General features: G+C 34.3%; 3 protein-coding genes across 9 annotated transcripts; all 3 read right to left on the reverse strand.

Moving 5' to 3' along the window:
- Window positions 1-776: 776 nt before the first annotated feature.
- LOC111402171 (putative leucine-rich repeat-containing protein DDB_G0290503) lies at window positions 777-7,291 on the reverse strand. 5 transcript variants are annotated; one of them, XM_023030315.1, is made up of 9 exons: window positions 7,081-7,290; window positions 6,678-6,755; window positions 5,812-5,871; window positions 5,239-5,341; window positions 3,486-4,059; window positions 2,749-2,884; window positions 2,195-2,362; window positions 2,035-2,108; window positions 777-1,057 (listed from the first exon to the last, which is right to left on the reverse strand). In XM_023030315.1, exons 2-8 carry the CDS (start codon window positions 6,753-6,755, stop codon window positions 2,040-2,042), a joined length of 1,188 nt encoding a protein of 395 aa, XP_022886083.1. In that variant the 5' UTR covers window positions 7,081-7,290; the 3' UTR covers window positions 777-1,057; window positions 2,035-2,039. The 5 variants fall into 5 exon arrangements, with proteins under 5 accessions (XP_022886083.1, XP_022886080.1, XP_022886081.1 ...); XM_023030312.1 differs by having other exon boundaries at window positions 1,992-2,108; XM_023030313.1 differs by having other exon boundaries at window positions 777-2,108; window positions 6,678-6,765.
- A 963-nt stretch (window positions 7,292-8,254) lies between these two features.
- On the reverse strand, window positions 8,255-9,744 carry LOC111402172 (chlorophyll a-b binding protein 6A, chloroplastic). The gene is made up of 4 exons (XM_023030318.1): window positions 9,489-9,744; window positions 9,275-9,377; window positions 8,839-9,127; window positions 8,255-8,542 (listed from the first exon to the last, which is right to left on the reverse strand). The coding sequence occupies exons 1-4, from the start codon at window positions 9,683-9,685 to the stop codon at window positions 8,388-8,390; spliced, it is 744 nt and encodes a 247-aa protein (XP_022886086.1). The 5' UTR covers window positions 9,686-9,744; the 3' UTR covers window positions 8,255-8,387.
- Window positions 9,745-10,306: 562 nt separating this feature from the next.
- Window positions 10,307-15,751, reverse strand: LOC111402175 (serine carboxypeptidase-like 27). Of its 3 annotated transcripts, XM_023030324.1 has the most exons (10): window positions 15,701-15,751; window positions 15,030-15,255; window positions 14,775-14,870; window positions 14,394-14,486; window positions 14,169-14,254; window positions 13,409-13,669; window positions 12,229-12,356; window positions 12,052-12,147; window positions 11,473-11,578; window positions 10,307-10,659 (listed from the first exon to the last, which is right to left on the reverse strand). In XM_023030324.1, exons 1-10 carry the CDS (start codon window positions 15,728-15,730, stop codon window positions 10,519-10,521), a joined length of 1,263 nt encoding a protein of 420 aa, XP_022886092.1. In that variant the 5' UTR covers window positions 15,731-15,751; the 3' UTR covers window positions 10,307-10,518. The 3 variants fall into 3 exon arrangements, with proteins under 3 accessions (XP_022886092.1, XP_022886090.1, XP_022886093.1); XM_023030322.1 differs by lacking the exon at window positions 15,701-15,751 and having other exon boundaries at window positions 15,030-15,589; XM_023030325.1 differs by lacking the exons at window positions 13,409-13,669; window positions 15,701-15,751 and having other exon boundaries at window positions 15,030-15,592.
- Between the last annotated feature and the right edge of the window lie 1,345 nt (window positions 15,752-17,096).

The following is a 17,096-nucleotide window of genomic DNA, read 5'->3' on the forward strand; positions in this document are numbered from 1 at the left end:
ACATAACTCAGTGGTGCAAAGGACAAGAGTAAGGTAATCTCAATTTTGTTGACAGTCGTAGTATGAATGTTCAATTCTTGAGATATGAAATTTGACTCTTTGTAGACACTAATGTACCGACAAGCTCTTGTTCACTGACTAGTATATCCCGTAATTTACCTCCCTCATAATATTCCAAAGGTGAGACGGTAGGGACCCTCAAGATTGGAGTTCAACCTTTACCGATCAAAAAAAATATCGACATTATGTCAAATTGTGACCGTATCAACTTCTATACGATGTCATCCCACTAGATCTGAGGCTGAACATTCCCAATTTCAATTCTGATGGTTGAAAAAATATTCGTGTCTATAGTTTTCCGAAGAGAGTATATTTTATTTTCCATGTGAAGTATTTGAAAGTAACACATCAAAATCTGAAACATTCATAGTCGAGGAGTTTAAAAATGGAAAGAGAGTCCACTTACAAGACATGAAAATGGATTCTGATTTACTAAATTGGTCTGCTATGCAAAAATGTGAAAACTTGAAAAATATATCTCATCATATTGATAAATTGATAAATAAATAGACAAGTTAAGTGGTATCATTTACTCGTAAAGACTTTCGCACAAAGTCAAGTGGCTAGCATTGCAAGTATGTGCTTCCACAGGTCGTAGTGATGAATTCATAGGCTCTACTAATCGTGAAAATGATGTTGAATTAATCAAAATTCACGAAAGAGCAAACAAACAAATTGATGATGTTGTTCTAGAAAATGAAGCGTAAAATGACAGATATTCAGCATAAGATACTTCTCAATATCAATAAAAATACATAACTGTACATCACAATAATTCAGTCTACAGAAAGAAATCTTCGCAAAAATAATCCAAAAATGATCAAGACAACACAATTCAATAAACGACCTAGTAAAAAAGGGTAAAACATCGCTCAATCACCAAAAGATTATCACATTTCTTGCAATCTACAAGGTGATGATGTAGCACGGAAATCTTCGAAAAAAATCCTTTAGAACTACATTTGGCATAGCTTCACACGCTTCATCTATAGAAATTCTGCGCATAACCATAAATAAGTTAGCCAATGTTTGGAAAGTATTTATAAATACTTTCAGCCGAGCCATTTTATCCACACATTTCATGGGGCCCACAAGTACTATCCATTTTTCCACCACTCATTTCTATCTATTTATAAACACTTTCCAAGCATACTCTTAGCATAACCAAAAAAAAAAAAAAAAAACATAGGAGTACTGTAATGCTCAGATAATCCAAGAAATTCGGAAGTTTTCATTTGAGTAGGCAAAAAGTCAGATTAATCAATTTGAGATGCCTAATAAGGCATTGAAATTTAATCAAGGTGACAGCGCCAGCAACATAAGTTTGATTAAGCATGTTGAGATAGGCCAAAAATTAAATAGAAATGCTGAAAAATGGTCCTAATAAGTTCGTAAGATGCTAATGGTTATTTAATAGTTTAGCTTGGATTGGCATCAACATGGGAATAGAAACACTGTTTTTACGTAGTTTTACAAGTCAATGTCTCAAAACTTTTAACTGAATTTCGTGTTGATCTTACTTTGACTTTATCACAAGCTGGTCACTCCATCTACGTTCATTAGTAGGACAGCGGCACGACAGTGTAGTTATTTACCAAATATGATGCAAACAAAATTGTCACGTCGGGTTTTATGCTAATCATAAAAAGGGGCATAGATGAAATGACCGAATTGTAAAAAATGTTTAAGTCAATTCAGAAACCAACTTGGAACATAATGAAGTTTAATGACCACTCATGTTTTAAACCCCTAGCATCAAACTAAAAAAGAGTGTGTAAGAAATATTACGGTAAGTTTTTTTTATGCAGAAATATGATGCATTCCAATCACTACAGAATTCATACCATGATAATGTTCTTAATGCTAAGGAGGAAAATAACATGCGTACTTTAAGTCAAATATCACTTTAAGTCAAATATCACGTAACAAACCTCGACAACAAATCTCAATGAAAAGATGACGAAATTCAGATACCATGTTTACACTTCATGAATATGCCTGACTGCAAGTTCTTGAGAGTTGAAAGATTTCTGCCGTTCTTTTGCAATCTTTGGCCACAAAAAATGAATTATATTTAGTAAATTTCTCTTCCTAGGTAAATGGCAAAGGTCGTATTGTATACATAAATGCCTACCTGAGCCTCCAACTCCGATATTCTCTGTAAAGATATGTGTTCAACATAAGCACGACGTTTGCGCTCTTCTTCTAGCATGCCTGTCATTTGATACCTTAACTCGGCCATTTCCTGAGCTAAATCTTCAGCTTCTTCTTTTGCTTTGAACCTTTCCATTCTTAGTTCTTCCTAGTAATCATCCACATTCACTTATTCAGGGCTTGCCTACTGCAATTTCTACAGTTGTAATATCACAAAATATACTATGTACATGTTTGGTTAGGCTTAAAATGTTTATTTATAGTGAATAGGTAAGTTTTGATGATTGAAGTTGAAAAACAAGTTACTTTTTTTGAAGTCACCCCTAACTTGCTAAATAATTATTTTTTTACTAATGAAAAAAGTTTTGAAAAAATAAAATTCCCTTGAAAAGTAAGTTGATTTACTTTTAATCCTTACCAAACGTGATTATCTGCCGTTATTAGTTTGTAGATTTGACTAATTTATAAAGTGATTGCATAAAAAAAAATAGATATCTACAGTAAGTGTGTGCCTGTGGATGGTTATGAACATACCTTGAGTTGAGTTACAACACCTTCATATTCATCTATCTGGTGCAACATTTCATCCATCCTGTTCTTCAAATCTGCATCTGATGCTCCTGGAATAGCAAGTTTAGCAAGGAGTGGACCCAGAATGTTGCCACATGTGCTTGACAAAAATTTAGGTGGTGTCATAATTAGGTAAACAAGCTTTTTCCAGACAAGCACATTCTTGATAGAAGAGCAAATATATATGGATTGAACAAGAAGCATCAATAAGGTATTTAAGTCCTGTAAAAATGAAAGTTTTTCGATCCTTGGAAAAAAAATACATATACGTCTTTTGTAAAAAGTTCCGTCAAATGGTTAATAAAGAATATGACATTTTCATGATTTTGCAGTCATTCGGAACAAAACATGATAACTGCAGTGTAACTTACAACAATCTCTCCCGTTTCAAGCTACATGTCAGAAGGCATTGAATATCTTTTACCTAAATTGGTTTCAGGTAAGAAGTAATTCTCCTTTTATCCTACTTGCCAAAATATCAAAAGGACTCGACAATAATGCAGTTTGCCAAACAATCAACTAGATTTCACGAATCAGGTTGCCTTTAGCACACACTGAACAGGAATAGTGTAAGCTGCTTCTCTTTTCCCATAACATGGCCTCTCAAATCAAAATACAGGTGATTGTTCAGAACAAGTTTTCAGTCAAGTGAAAAGCAGCAGTGTAATTGCAAAAGCATAAACATAAAGGTTTTAGGATACCGTGTATCTTTCTCTAGATTACTCAAGGCGTGGACATCATCCTTCACCAACCACTCACGAAATTTCTCTTCCACTTCATGGACAAATGATTTGGCATTCTCATCAAATGTTTTAAGCTTTTCCTTCAGATCTTTATTTTCCTTGTCCAAGCTCACGATAACCTTCTCTGCCTCCTGAAATCGAAGCTCGTGTTCTTGAATCAATTCATTCATCCTAGAATTTTCTTGAGTTCTTTCTTCCAGTGTTTTCTTAGTTTCAAAAAGATTCTGCTCCAAGGCCAGTAAATCTAGTTTCATGGTCTCTATTTCACATTGATATTCTAATCCAACGGAGGAAATCGACTCTTCTAGCTTCTCGATGCACAAATTTGAATTTGTTAGCTCAACTGCTTTGTCTTCTATTTCGTGCATTAGGAATGACTTCTCGGACTCAGTTATTTTCACACACTCTCTAAGCCTTTCCACCTCCTCTTCTAGAATTTCCATGTCTGCAAGTTTCAATTGAAGGCTACATATTTCCTCACCAAGGCAGTTTACTTCTGAATTTCTTGTGTTTAGTTGATCCTGCAGGAAATCTGAGAGGAATGTTAACAATCAGTAACCCTAAAGAACATTAATCTAAAGTCAGTAGAGGGAATCTCATGCCAGAATTATGTCAAGCATTGAGAAGACAAGAAACTCACAAGGTAAAGTACAGATAAAAACTCAGGACATTGAGATGTAGTTTTTCAAAGACTTCAGACACAAACACGTTAGGGACAAACTGTTTGGAATGATACATCATAATATATACTTTTGACCAAATAAGTAGGAGCATACAAATAGAGGTACAGTGTTGAATCAAGTCATTTCAACCACAGGAAATGCAATTGTGGCCCTATGATGTGACAGCTTCTTCAACTTGGGTCTACTATCCAATTTGGCGAATATTAATGGCATTGCTACAGCGATACAGTGGATAACATATGCACTGCAACCTTGTTGCTTCTTTGCCACCTTCCAAGAGAGAGAAAATTACAAAGGCGAGAAGGAAACAGAAACCAGGACAAATTATAAAGTGCTCCATCTTTTGTTAGAGAGGGATTAGGAGATAGAAATTGGTAGGGCATGTACAAATTGATCGACACTCACAGTGAACACAAAGTGCTCTATCTTTGGTTAGAGAGGGATTTGGAGATAGAAATTGGTAGGGCGTGTACAAATTGATAAACACTCAGCAGTGAACACCTGAACAGAGCTTTAATTTAGCTGAAAATGGCCTAGTGACAAGCTGAGTGAAGCAGCCAATAAAGCACGTCCCTAGCAATATCCCCCATTGGCCCATTAAGTACTTTTTCTTCTTCTTCCATTTCTGTTCATCCAGTCGCCTCTTCCATCTCCCCTTCTACCTTCTTTTCTTTCAACTTTCTTTTTTGCCCTATTAATCTATCATCTCCTCGTCAACCATAAAATCTCCTTTTGCAACCAGTAGTATCAAGAAATGCAATCTATTATCCAAATGTTGCAGCTGGTTTGAAATGCAATAATTTTTTTAAAGTACAAAAGTTATACTATAGTGGCATGTTTGGCAGGAAGATTGAAAGTAATGGACATGTTTTAAGAAGAAAAAGAATCCAAAATTTAGTTATAGATACTGTCTTGTCCAATCCAGTTCAGCATATCAGCATTTATGAGCAGCAGACTTTAAATCAGACAAAACGATTAACAATATAAGCAACTAAATGCGGCAAATTAATTGCAGTCGAATTCCCCACCTATTTCCTGGGAGCAATTACTCAGTTCCCTTTCCAGTCCCTGGATGTGTTTCTTGTCTTCTGCATGGGCATCAGATAATGTCTTTACGTGCATTTCTAAACTCTGCATGAAAGATGGTTTGACATTAGTTTATTCTTATTTCAATGCATTTACATTAAATTCGTAGCATTTAAAGCCATGATACTGCAAGAAAGGAGGACAGTTTTCAGAAACATAGAGATGGCAAGTTCATAAAACTAAAGGCAAAATATAAAAAGTGCAAAATAAAGGAGTAAACCAGTAAAAATTACTACTATCAGTCATATTATGCCACAAAAAACCTAACTTCATAAAAGTATGAACGCTATATTTTTTTCTTTTTTCCCCCTTTAAACTTTTTTCCTCAAAAACTTAATACTATATTTCTATCTGATGACCGGCAAAAGGAAGTGGAAGTTTTTGACCACCACATTAAATTACCATGGTTCATATAGACACTCCGAGTGAAAAAGACATATAATGGTGTGTGTGTGCCCGCCACAGCCATACAAATTATAGGGAAGCCGTGTATAACCAAGAGAAATCTGAATTACTCTGATGAATTCAAAACTCTGGGACTTTGAATCCTTCAACATCTCCTTTTCCTTCTTCAGCTGTATCAGAGAAGAATATTAGAGCGATTAGTATAATTATTACCGATACAAGGATACATTTTACAACAGACAAAATAGGCATAATGAAAACAGTCATGCTACCATAACTTTATTAGCAGGCTGTGAACAATACTTATGGAAACAAAACAGTTCTTTAAAATTTCCGGTAAAGTTTTTCATGGATTAGCATCTCAACATTCTTTTGATGAGAATAAAGAAATCGTCTAATACGAGCAAATATTTCAGAGTTACAAGAGACACGGGTAAAACAAACATGTTGAAATGACTAAAACATCTGGTAACAGAACAACCTCATTAGAATTTAAAAACCAGTTGAATAGCTCATTTTTGTAATTCATAGTGAAAAATATTGAATAATCTATCTTCTCAAACAACATTTGGTTTGCAAAGATCTTCCCAATTTTCTGCCTCTTAAAAGACTAATGATTATCTTGTGTATTCTCAAAAACTGCTAGGAAATATCAGTGTCTCATAAGTTTCACTTATTTCACGTCATTATAAGGACATTATAAGTTACTCACAAGAAGTTCATCAATTCACTCATAGCGAAAACAAAAAGGATAGATAGACCTTTTCCAATCCATTTCAGTTACTATATTTAAGCTTTTCACCAAAACTAGCCGATGGTAAAACTAACATGCGGAACAAAATTCAAACATTTAAGAGAGTAAAATTGTGCAACAATGCAACACAATTTTCTATAAATATTCCTACTTTTTTTTAATCTAATTTTCTGAGTTCTAGATAAACCATTGTCAATTAATGATAACAGCAGAAGCATATACCTCTTTGCATCTAGCCCGAATGTCCAACAACTCAACATCAAAGGAGCTTTCGCCACCATCGACCAATTCACTAGACATCTGCAAACAACTGCATATATTACATACATTTCACACTTCAAAATCATAATTTATCAAAAAATAAAAATAAAAATAATAAATGAAATAAAAGTGTCTTGTTGCCGATAACTATTTACCATATCAAAGAAAAGGAATATCTTTAACGTAGACATTGATAATTAAATAAGATTCTTGAAGAAATAAATAATAAATCAAATAAAAATAATAAGCTTCAATTAAATGTTACACCAAAAGCAAAAACACAAGGAAATACAAACAACCCAGAAAATATATTTATATAGAAACACTTTTTTTTTGGGAGCCGTCAGGGAGAGAATGAACGTACCAGTTGTGGGACGCTTTATTTCCGTCGCAAATATTCGATCGGAAAGCCTCTAAATACAAAAATGGATCTTTATTTTGCAGAAAATTTTGTTGATTTTAAAACAAGATTTTCTATTCTAAGATTCCCCGGGAGAACTTGATGATGAGTTTTTCGACCACGCAGGAATTTAAAATGTTGAAGGGAATGGGTCCGGTTGGTTTGTCTTCTTGAAACGCATCCGAACCCTGTCTGTTGATTTTTGTGTAGAAGGAAATTTTCATTATCGGTCCTCAACCTTTAGGCTATATTCTAGTTTCATCCTTTATTTTGTTTTTCTTTGCATTTTAATCCTTAAGTTACCATTTTAAGTCCAGGCTCGATCCACTGCCTTTTCAGTGCGGGTCGATTGATTTGTTGTTCTACTCTGTTTTTGAAGTCGTTGATTAATATGGTAGTATGGACAACATTATCGATCTTTAGGCAGAGCCATTAAAATGATTTTAATTATTCTTCAAAAAAAAAAAAAAACTAATGTAATTGACTGTGTTTTAATTAACATTGAAATATAGTAGGATAGACTATTTTGACACTTGAGATTGATGACGGGCTAAAACATGACAATTGGGTCTATCATAAAAACTCAATAATACAGTTATTTGTTCTTGTTCATTTCTATTGCAACAAGATGGACTTTATCAAGACTGAGAATGGACCGATTACTAAATCTTGGATGGAAAATTTTTTCTAAAAATTTAGTTCAGGGGACGAGTAGAAACTCTATATCACATGAAATATCTTAAAATTTATGTAAAGTTCGAGAACAGATTCGAAGAAATTCTGACATCAAAAAGATGGAAAATGTTCAAATATTTTCCAAGTTTCATGGAATTCCTTTCCTATCAAACATGACCTTAGTAAAATTCTTGCTTTCCATGATTGCTTAAATCGAGTTGATTTGAATTATGCAAGAGTACTCGTTGAATGCCTTTCCATCAGTAGCACCAATCAAACTCTATTTTATTTTAAAGTGCGAAATGGAACTACTAGTAAATAATCTATTTCTTGTTTATTTGCTCGTTAAGAATATGATTAACCAGTACAACGGCTCTTTAGGAAGACTAAAAGAAAACCAATGATTGTTGTTCTCGACTTCAAATAAAACCATTCACATCGCCGATGAAATTCGCTCAAACTATAGTCTCTTCAATATGTATCATAGACATAATATGTAATATTAAACAATACGAAGAAGAAGATTATATGCCAAAAAGGCCCATGTCCAATTCATTAAGTATTAGCATTACATATTAATTGTACAATATGTATCACTAATTAGGGAAAATGCCTTTAGGAATAATGACATCTCCAATGTTGTTGTGCCACGGATCAGCCAAGTGTGTTGCCAAATTTTCCAATGGCCCTGTACCAGGGTATGCAGATTGTTGAACGCAGAATCCCACAAATGCCAACAAGGCAAGACGACCTGCACACAAATTTTTTAATAATTTTAGTAGTCGACTCGCATTTAATTACGTAGTAATCAAAATCATAGTGACATTAAAAACATGTTTGGCTTGTAATACTAAATCTTATATTGTTCACCAATCATGCTACAATATCTGAATAATTGATATAATATCACTTGACGCTCTATTATTGAATTATTTAAAACACGGTCATCTTTTCCGTCAAATTATTTTTCGCTACATAGGATTCTGTCAACGCTCGTTATAGATCATAGACATTGATATCAAAAAGAAAAAGGGTCGTTAGTGTTACCATTTTTGATTTCCTTGACTTTGAGCTCATGCAATTTTTCTGGGTCCTTGGAGTAGCCCAATGGGTCAAAAGCTCCACCCGGGTACTTCTTCTTTTCCGGGTCCTTTTCCATACTCCTTTGGTGTTCTACAAATGCAATAGCCAAGAATTCGATGACCAAAATTGTTGGGAGAGTGCCCCATGGAACCGGGTTACCCAAATAAGTAGCTTGCCCGCCCGGAATTGCTGCCCACTCTTGTGCCTTAACCCAGTTGCCCAATCCCAAGGCCTCCGGAATCAGGATTCCGGGCTGCAAAAAAATTGGACAAAATCATTTTCAGAGAATGTTGTGCAAGTCGAGATTATATTCTATACTCATATGTTCAATTATATGTCCATTTTTCTCTCCTAACATGCTTAAGTAATTTTTTTAACGTTAAAGTAATTTAATACTTACCACAGCAAGCATGGCCCATCTGCAGTGAATGAGTTCAGACTCCTTGTATCTCTCTAGGTTTTCTGGGACTTCACCTAGACGAAGTGGGTCGAATCCGAAGTCCCTGCAAAACCACGATAACAATTATAAGTTTATTCATTAAATTTTAGCTTAAATATTGTATGTGACTCTTGATTACAAGGTTCATGATAGCATAATGATGATGGATAATTACCCAGGTGCTGAGCCATCAAGGTAGGGTGGTCGCGGTTCACCGGGCATCCAGTCGGCCGTCATGGTGAACCGTGCGGTAGTATTGGTGGCTCCGCCAGCCACGGGCACAGAGGCTGCAAATTTCGACTTGGAAGACGAGAGGACCGAGGGGCAAACGACGGCTGCGACGCCGCAGCTCATGAATGCATTGGCTGCCATTCTCAGAATTTTTAGAAGTCGAAACTGAACGAGAAAGAGTGGGCAAGAATGAAATGTGTAACAAGGGACTAGTAGAAGTTATAATCGTAGATGCAAAGCAGGGATATTGGAGAATCTGAATGTTGATTTCTATTGGCTAAGAGTTACGGATCCGATTATGTTATTGGGCCACGTGTTCTCTCTTAACCGATAGGATGCTTACGTGGATGATTAAGTGGATATATCAAAGATTTCTGTGGTGGAGTTTGATTTCCGGAGGAAAAAAATCAAGATGAAATCTGACAAGAAATTTTTTCCCTGATAGATTTGCAATGATCCGAGTGATATTATTATTATTATTGTGAAATTTCTGTAAATTATAATAAGGTAAATGGTATGGTTGGTCTCCAAAGTATTGATCGGTAGCGAGTTATTTCTTCACTAAAGTGTAAATTCATACTCGATTTTTCATTATGGTTGTACTGTAAAAATTACGAAAATCTTCATTAAATATATCTAGAATCATTCATTTGCAAGTGATAGGTGATGAGTTCTATGAAGGGATAAAAGAATATGATGCAGTCTAAAATCCAAAAAAGAGAATTGGTCAACCTCCTTGGAAGTCGACTCTCACATTTGGCGTAGGAAAAACATATCAAACATCAGCAATCAAATAGAACTCTATTACAAGACCATATTATAACCTTTATACAATCGTTCTAGAATTCAAATTACAGAACATTTGATGAATTGGTTTCAAATGTTAAAGATGAAAAACAGTAATTATATAAAACGTATGATCATCGTGCTATCTTCTGTTGATAATTTTTACCCAATATCTATGAGGACAAGATTCAGCTTGGCATATGCTTGTTCTCTAAAAATGATCTGAAAAGAATGAAAGCTAGTCGAGGGCGATGAAGTGGCACCTCGTGCCCTGCTCCGGTCACGGTTACGAAAGTTAATCCTTCATATACTTGGCTCCATCCACCAACCTATGTAGTGAAAGAGTAGAAAGGAGCAAGTAATATTGAATGGAGATCCGACAATAATATAGAAGAATTGAAGAAAAAAGAAACGATGAGACAACGACAACGAAGGCTTGTGATGCATGTGAAATTGAAGAAGCGTAAGAAAGATGACAATGTTAGCATGGCATCATGATGCATAGCTCCTAAAGACTAATTTCAAATAAATTAAAAATGTGTCTCCTCTCCAAAATCTTAAACTTTTAGATGAAATGGTTAAACATGCTTAAATGAGTTCAACGTGCCATCAGACAAGTTCAACGGGCTATCAGATTAGGCAAAAGTGTCTTGCCACCCACTTATGAATATTGTGAAAGATGTTGAAGATTGAATTTAAATAAGTATACGTGTCTCTTCTCCCAAGGCTTAGGTTTTTACATGATGTGGTTGACCATGGAATCAGAGCATATCAAATTTCACCACCATCTATTTATGAAAATTTTACAAGTTTCAAACCTTCGATAAAACAAGAAATTTGGTAGGGAGTGAGAGGGCATGTTGAGGACTAAATTTAGATAAATAAATGTCTCCTTTACAAAAGCTAGACTTTTGGACCACGTGGTTCAACAACGACAAACAAAATAAAAGAAAGGCTTCGCAAAGATTATATTTTTGATATGTAACGTTATAACAAGAATATTCATGATAAAAGTACCATTTATTCAATGTGAAAAATGCACAAAATCGAAGTTTATAGAGGAATGCAACAATAGGACTTTTCAGAGAGACTAAATATCACTAAAACATGAGAGTACATTATCGATCTTTCTCAACACTAACCTTCTTATTGTCATACCATGGGTACCAGTTGACAACAGTTGGAAGCTTCAAAGCATCAATTGAATATCGAGTCGCTGTAAGCGGAACCACTGCATCGGTATCCCCACTGAAAGCAACCAAGTTCATGCCACACAAGATGTGTTAGTCACAAATAGAGTGGTTGGACAGCCAAATAGGCACAACATATCTCAACTCGATTGGTCCATAACAGTGGACTGGACTAAAGAGTACATGAACAAGATTTTAATCTCTTTTCCTTTTTAAAATACATTGATATATAAATATTTTCAAAATTCAATCAAACTTGCAAACCTTAGACTTCAAAGAGATTCACCAACTGACATCGTCTTAGTACAATATTAAAAGTTAAAGGTGTTGCAATACAAAACAAACGCAAATTTGAGAAAGCAACTTGCACGCCATCACGTAAGGAGAAGAAATGATGAAAATTAAGTTAAACACGACTTTTCAAACGTGATTTTCAAAGTTTAGTTCCTTTTTTTTTTCAAACAAAAATTATTTTTCTAGAAAGATCAGCTAAAGGATTTAGGTAAAGGAGAATAGACTAGTGTCTCATACCTAAATACCCAAATCCTGAGACCAGCAGCTATGAGTTCTTGATAAATTGGAAGCATGGACAATGGAGAATCGCCCCAGTTCTTACCAACAACATCACTGCACAACGAATAAACTTCAATACAAAAAATACCCACACCTTGCACAATAAAGTATAGAAGAAGTTTTGAAGTAATTTACCTGCATGTTTCCCATGGATAGGAAATCCCAGTCACATTGGAATGGAATGCCTTTTGAACTTCAGGGATATTAAAGTAAATTTCAGAGTACCGCTCAGTGCATGGATCATATGCTCTAGGCATCCATGGCTACATATATAACCAGATGAAAATCAACAGAGAGGTTAATTGTGCAAAATAAATATAATATCAGAAAATTTGTCAAAATTATTACGTAAACCTAAAAAAGAAAACGTAAAATATTTCTGTAGTTAACATTTTCATCATTCCCTAGTGGTACTTTCATGCATATGGATCTCCTTAGCAACTTGCTCAAAGAAGCGATGCAGGTCTCTGATACAAACTCATAAAGGAGGTGTGCATGAAATGCAAAAACACAGAATTCCAAAGCAACCTACTACTTTGTGTTGATATCAGGTAATAGGCTCGGAGGTTCATACAAAATACTAAGAATTTGGCCTGACATTTGAGAAGACTCAGTTTCTTCACTTAATAAACCCATCCTTCTAGCAGACCTAGTGCTCCTATTTATACAATAAAACAAAAACTCAAGATCTAGAGGAAATATAAAAATTTCCATTATAAAAATCATTTCATAAGGTGGTATTATAAATTTTACCATAAAAATACTACATCACAAAAACTATCAAAAAAAATTCCTAATTTTCATTTGTTGGATGCATCATAATGTATAGGGAATTTTGTTTTTAGTTCTTTCCATCTGTTGGTAATACTTGAGAAAGCAGAGCTAGATAATAGGAAATGTAATTTATTGCTTCATTTGAATTAAAAGAACTTCTATATTGATTTGAGCTGCAAAATTACTTTGGCCGTTCACTGTTCTGATATTCCACGGTGTTCGTTTCAAAGGAAAGCAGTTTCTAACGGAACTTTATATCGGAAAAGGCATCACGATCTCTCATTTTCTTATCATAGCATATGGAATGTTTCAATCTGAAACTACTCTTATTGAATACAAGTCAAACATCTCAACAAGACTTTGGCCTAATGATGAATTACCTTCTAATTCAGTTCTAGTGCTCTAAATTAGTTAGTCTAAAATTTAATCAAAAAATATAATACGTTTGTAAGGTGGGTTAGCAATACTAAACAATATTAACTCAGAAAGAGATTAAAATCTTCCTCATAGATGTGTTAAACATGCCTGTGAAAGCACTTACATAATGACCCCTTGATCGTCGTTGGAGTGAAGATGTATAATTACAAGGAGGAGTGTAAATGCTATATGGATCAATGTTCCCCATCTCTTTTGATGCAAGCTTAAGAGCCTTAATGCAATCACTAGAAGGATGGGTACCAGACCCGAAGTCACAGTTAATTCCCAAGGTTTTGTAAGTAGAATCTGAAATTAAGCCATGACTCCACCAATGCTCAAATGTGCCTATATAATCATTGTAATCATCAGTAACAGGATTCCCCACCTAAAAGAGATGAAAGTTTGTTAAGGAAATAACCGAATCTATCAAATGCATGTTTGGCACGCAGTATTAAATAAGACTCGACATTATAATATACTCCCTCTATCCCATTTATATAGATTTGTTATTTTTTTTCACGCGGATTAAAAAATCTTATTTAATGTTATTGAAAAAGCAATTTTTGCTCAAATTTTTCCTAATCTACCCTTATTTATATTTGTACAATTTCAAGTGTAAATAGGGAAAATTGATTATAACTAGGCAAATTAAATAATGGTATATTAGTAAACGAACAAAACAAAATATTCTCAATAAAAAAAAGGGGCTATATAATTGGAACAAAAAAATAAGGAAAGTCCGTCTATATAAATGGGACGGAGTATGAGATTTTAACTTCTTTTTGCTCATTACTGTTGTCGACTGTCCAATTCTTTCCATGAAATATGCCATAATTAGCTCAAATTTAATCCAATTTACAAAAGCTATCATATGTAGTAAGTACCAGGAATCCCTTGAAATTAATAACTGGATTCTGCACTCCCTTGTTTCTTTCGTATACAATATGAGATAGCTGAGGAACATAGTGTCCTGAACATATGAATAAATTTGATAGATTAGCTTATTTAACAAGATTTTAACTTTTTCCTTCGTCAATATTATACAGTAGTATCCAAACTTCCCTACCAAAATGACATAATGTAAATGGAATAGTGCATGTATTGCAAACCTGCATAGCTTTCTCCAGCAATGTAAAAATCTCTATGTTTGTACTGAGGAAACCTCTCAACCCAGTTCATAAGAAAGATGTATGCATCTTCAGCTAAACATTCATTAAACGCGCATCAAAACATTCAGAGCTAAGCAGTTTAAGCTAAAACGATCACATTACAAAAAAGTATTCCATAACACTATGGGTATGTTCGGTATGTTTGATAAGTAGCACAAGTCAAGGTTAGATAGTACAATATACAAAAATTAAGTTTCATTTCTTATTTAATTAATATTGTCTAAGTGTTGTCTAGTCCACCTTACCAAACATGCCCTATATGATCCAATCAAGAATTTAGAACAAAATTAAAAATAAAGACTACGATTTTCTTTAGCACACCTGTTCTTTGGTCTCCTGCAGTATATAAATCTGATGAAGTATTTGAATACGAATAACCAACACCTGCTGGTGACTCTAGGAAAAGCAAATTCGCCACTGCCAAAAATATTTGAAGAATTTTAAAAATCTACAAACTGGAAAGCATCCACGTCATTTATTGCAGAAAATTAAATGAAATTTAGGCAAAAATAGCTAAAACGGAACAATGTCACAGGTTGCTATTTTAACCCAATTTCCAATCAAGTGGTCTCATACATTTGTTCCAAGAGTAAGGATTGAGATAAAGAGTCTTCCCATCAGAATTAATCCGAAAAGGTCCAAGCTCTTCAGCAGCTCCATAAGCTACAGACGAACAACCAGGTCCTCCATTAAGCCACAACACAAGAGGTTTCAACTCAGACTCTTTATTTGTAGGTGCCTCAGTTAACCAGTAAAACAATGCCCTCCCTGCAGTCTGATTCACAGTCACGTAACCTGAATACTGATTGAATTCAACATTAGCTGGCTGTCCAGGCAAATATTTAATCATATCCTTCTCTTGATCTATATTAGACAAAGAATGGCATTTGCCCACAAAATAATAAACTGAGAAAATGTACAATAAACATAAAACTGCGTGCAAAAAGTAACCCATTCCTTAATTTACTAGGGGGAAAAAATTAAAGCCCAGAAACACAAATCCCAAAATAAGCACTGACAGGCCTTTATACTGATGAGCTAATCAATGAACAAGAAAAATACAATCTAAAAAAAAAAAAACAAATTTAACATAAACAATCCTGAGATTTCAATAAGGAAAAATATGCAAATTTTAGGTTTTATTCTACACTACAAATACCACAGACCAAAAATCAAAGACGCCTAACAGCCACATACGTCGTATGTCATGGAATTATGTGACAAAGAAAACAATGAAAATGACTTACGAAAAAAATATACAGAGAGAGCCAAAACATATTACGTAATCTAGAAAAGGATTATTGGATTTGAAGGGAAATTACCTTATTTTTTTAGTCCTTCACATTGACTGGTTGCACATAGAGACATACTGGCAATAACTGCATATATATATATATGTACTTCGCAACAAGACATTTTTCATTTCAACCTTTGAAAATAGCCTTTTCACGGCTCAACCCTTTTCGAGTTAATTGCTCAAATGGTCACCGAATTTAAGTTCATGTTTTCAATTGATCATTAAGTTTAAAATATTGAGCTTTGATCATTGAATTTTGAAAAATATTATACATTACTCAACATAAATTCGATATTTTTCAAAATTCAATATCTATGCTAGTAAATGACGTATAATATTTTTAAAGTTCAGTGGTCAAAAATTGATAAGCATTTGAAGATATAGACCTAAGTTCAATAACCAAAATTCGATATTTTAAACTTCAGTAATCAATTAAAGTCAGAAGCCTTAGTTAAGTGACCATTGAAACAATTAATTCTCCATTTTCTAAATTACCAGGACCGCTTCATACATTATTTTTCCGCAAATTTCCATTCATGGGTTTTAAAGTTTTTCTGGGAAAATGTGGGATTTTTTGTAAGAAAAATGTATAGTCATAATGAAATCTCACAATTATCTTATTCTAAATACGTATTTTTACAGTGAAAAGGAATAAAAGACTTGAGAAGGATCAAGAACAAAACAAAGGAGAAAGTAGGAAGAAATCTGCTACGAACTTGGAGTGATGCTACGAATTAAAAGAAAACAGAACATGGTGTTAACAGTTATGGACTGAGGAATAGAAAATTAATGTGCAAAATTTGAGATATAAGTGTTGGAAGAATTTTGTGAATAGTGACGTGGAAATAAGTATAATGATGGTGACAAAGTCGAGGCAAGAGTTGGACTCTTTGTCCTTAAGTCGAATTTGCCCCGCAACGGTGCCTACGGATTTCGGCAATCGACTCCCAAGATACAACGGCTACACTTGTGTTTGTAGCACTCCAAAACACAAGTACAACGAATCAAATGTAGGCTTATGTACTCCAAGGATGAAATGAAAGAAAATCAAAATAAATGAAATGATTTTGATTTTGGATAGAAGAGAGGATGAGAGACGTTTTTGCATATCAAACTGTGAGGAATAGGACATCCAAAGGGTCTTATTTATAGACCATGAAAGGGTGTGGACGAAATGGTTGAGGCCAAACCATGCACCATTTCCAAACAATGCACATTTATGAAAATGTGTCTATTCACTAATGGTTGAGGCCTTTTTCGTAATTTCTCATTCATCCGATATTGATTTTCGAAATGCCAAATATACCCTTCAATACATGCAGAGAAATCAAAATTCTCTTTCGGGG

Source organism: Olea europaea, chromosome 10 (genome assembly GCF_002742605.1).
Source record: "Olea europaea var. sylvestris chromosome 10, O_europaea_v1, whole genome shotgun sequence".
Taxonomy (NCBI): Eukaryota; Viridiplantae; Streptophyta; class Magnoliopsida; order Lamiales; family Oleaceae; genus Olea; species Olea europaea.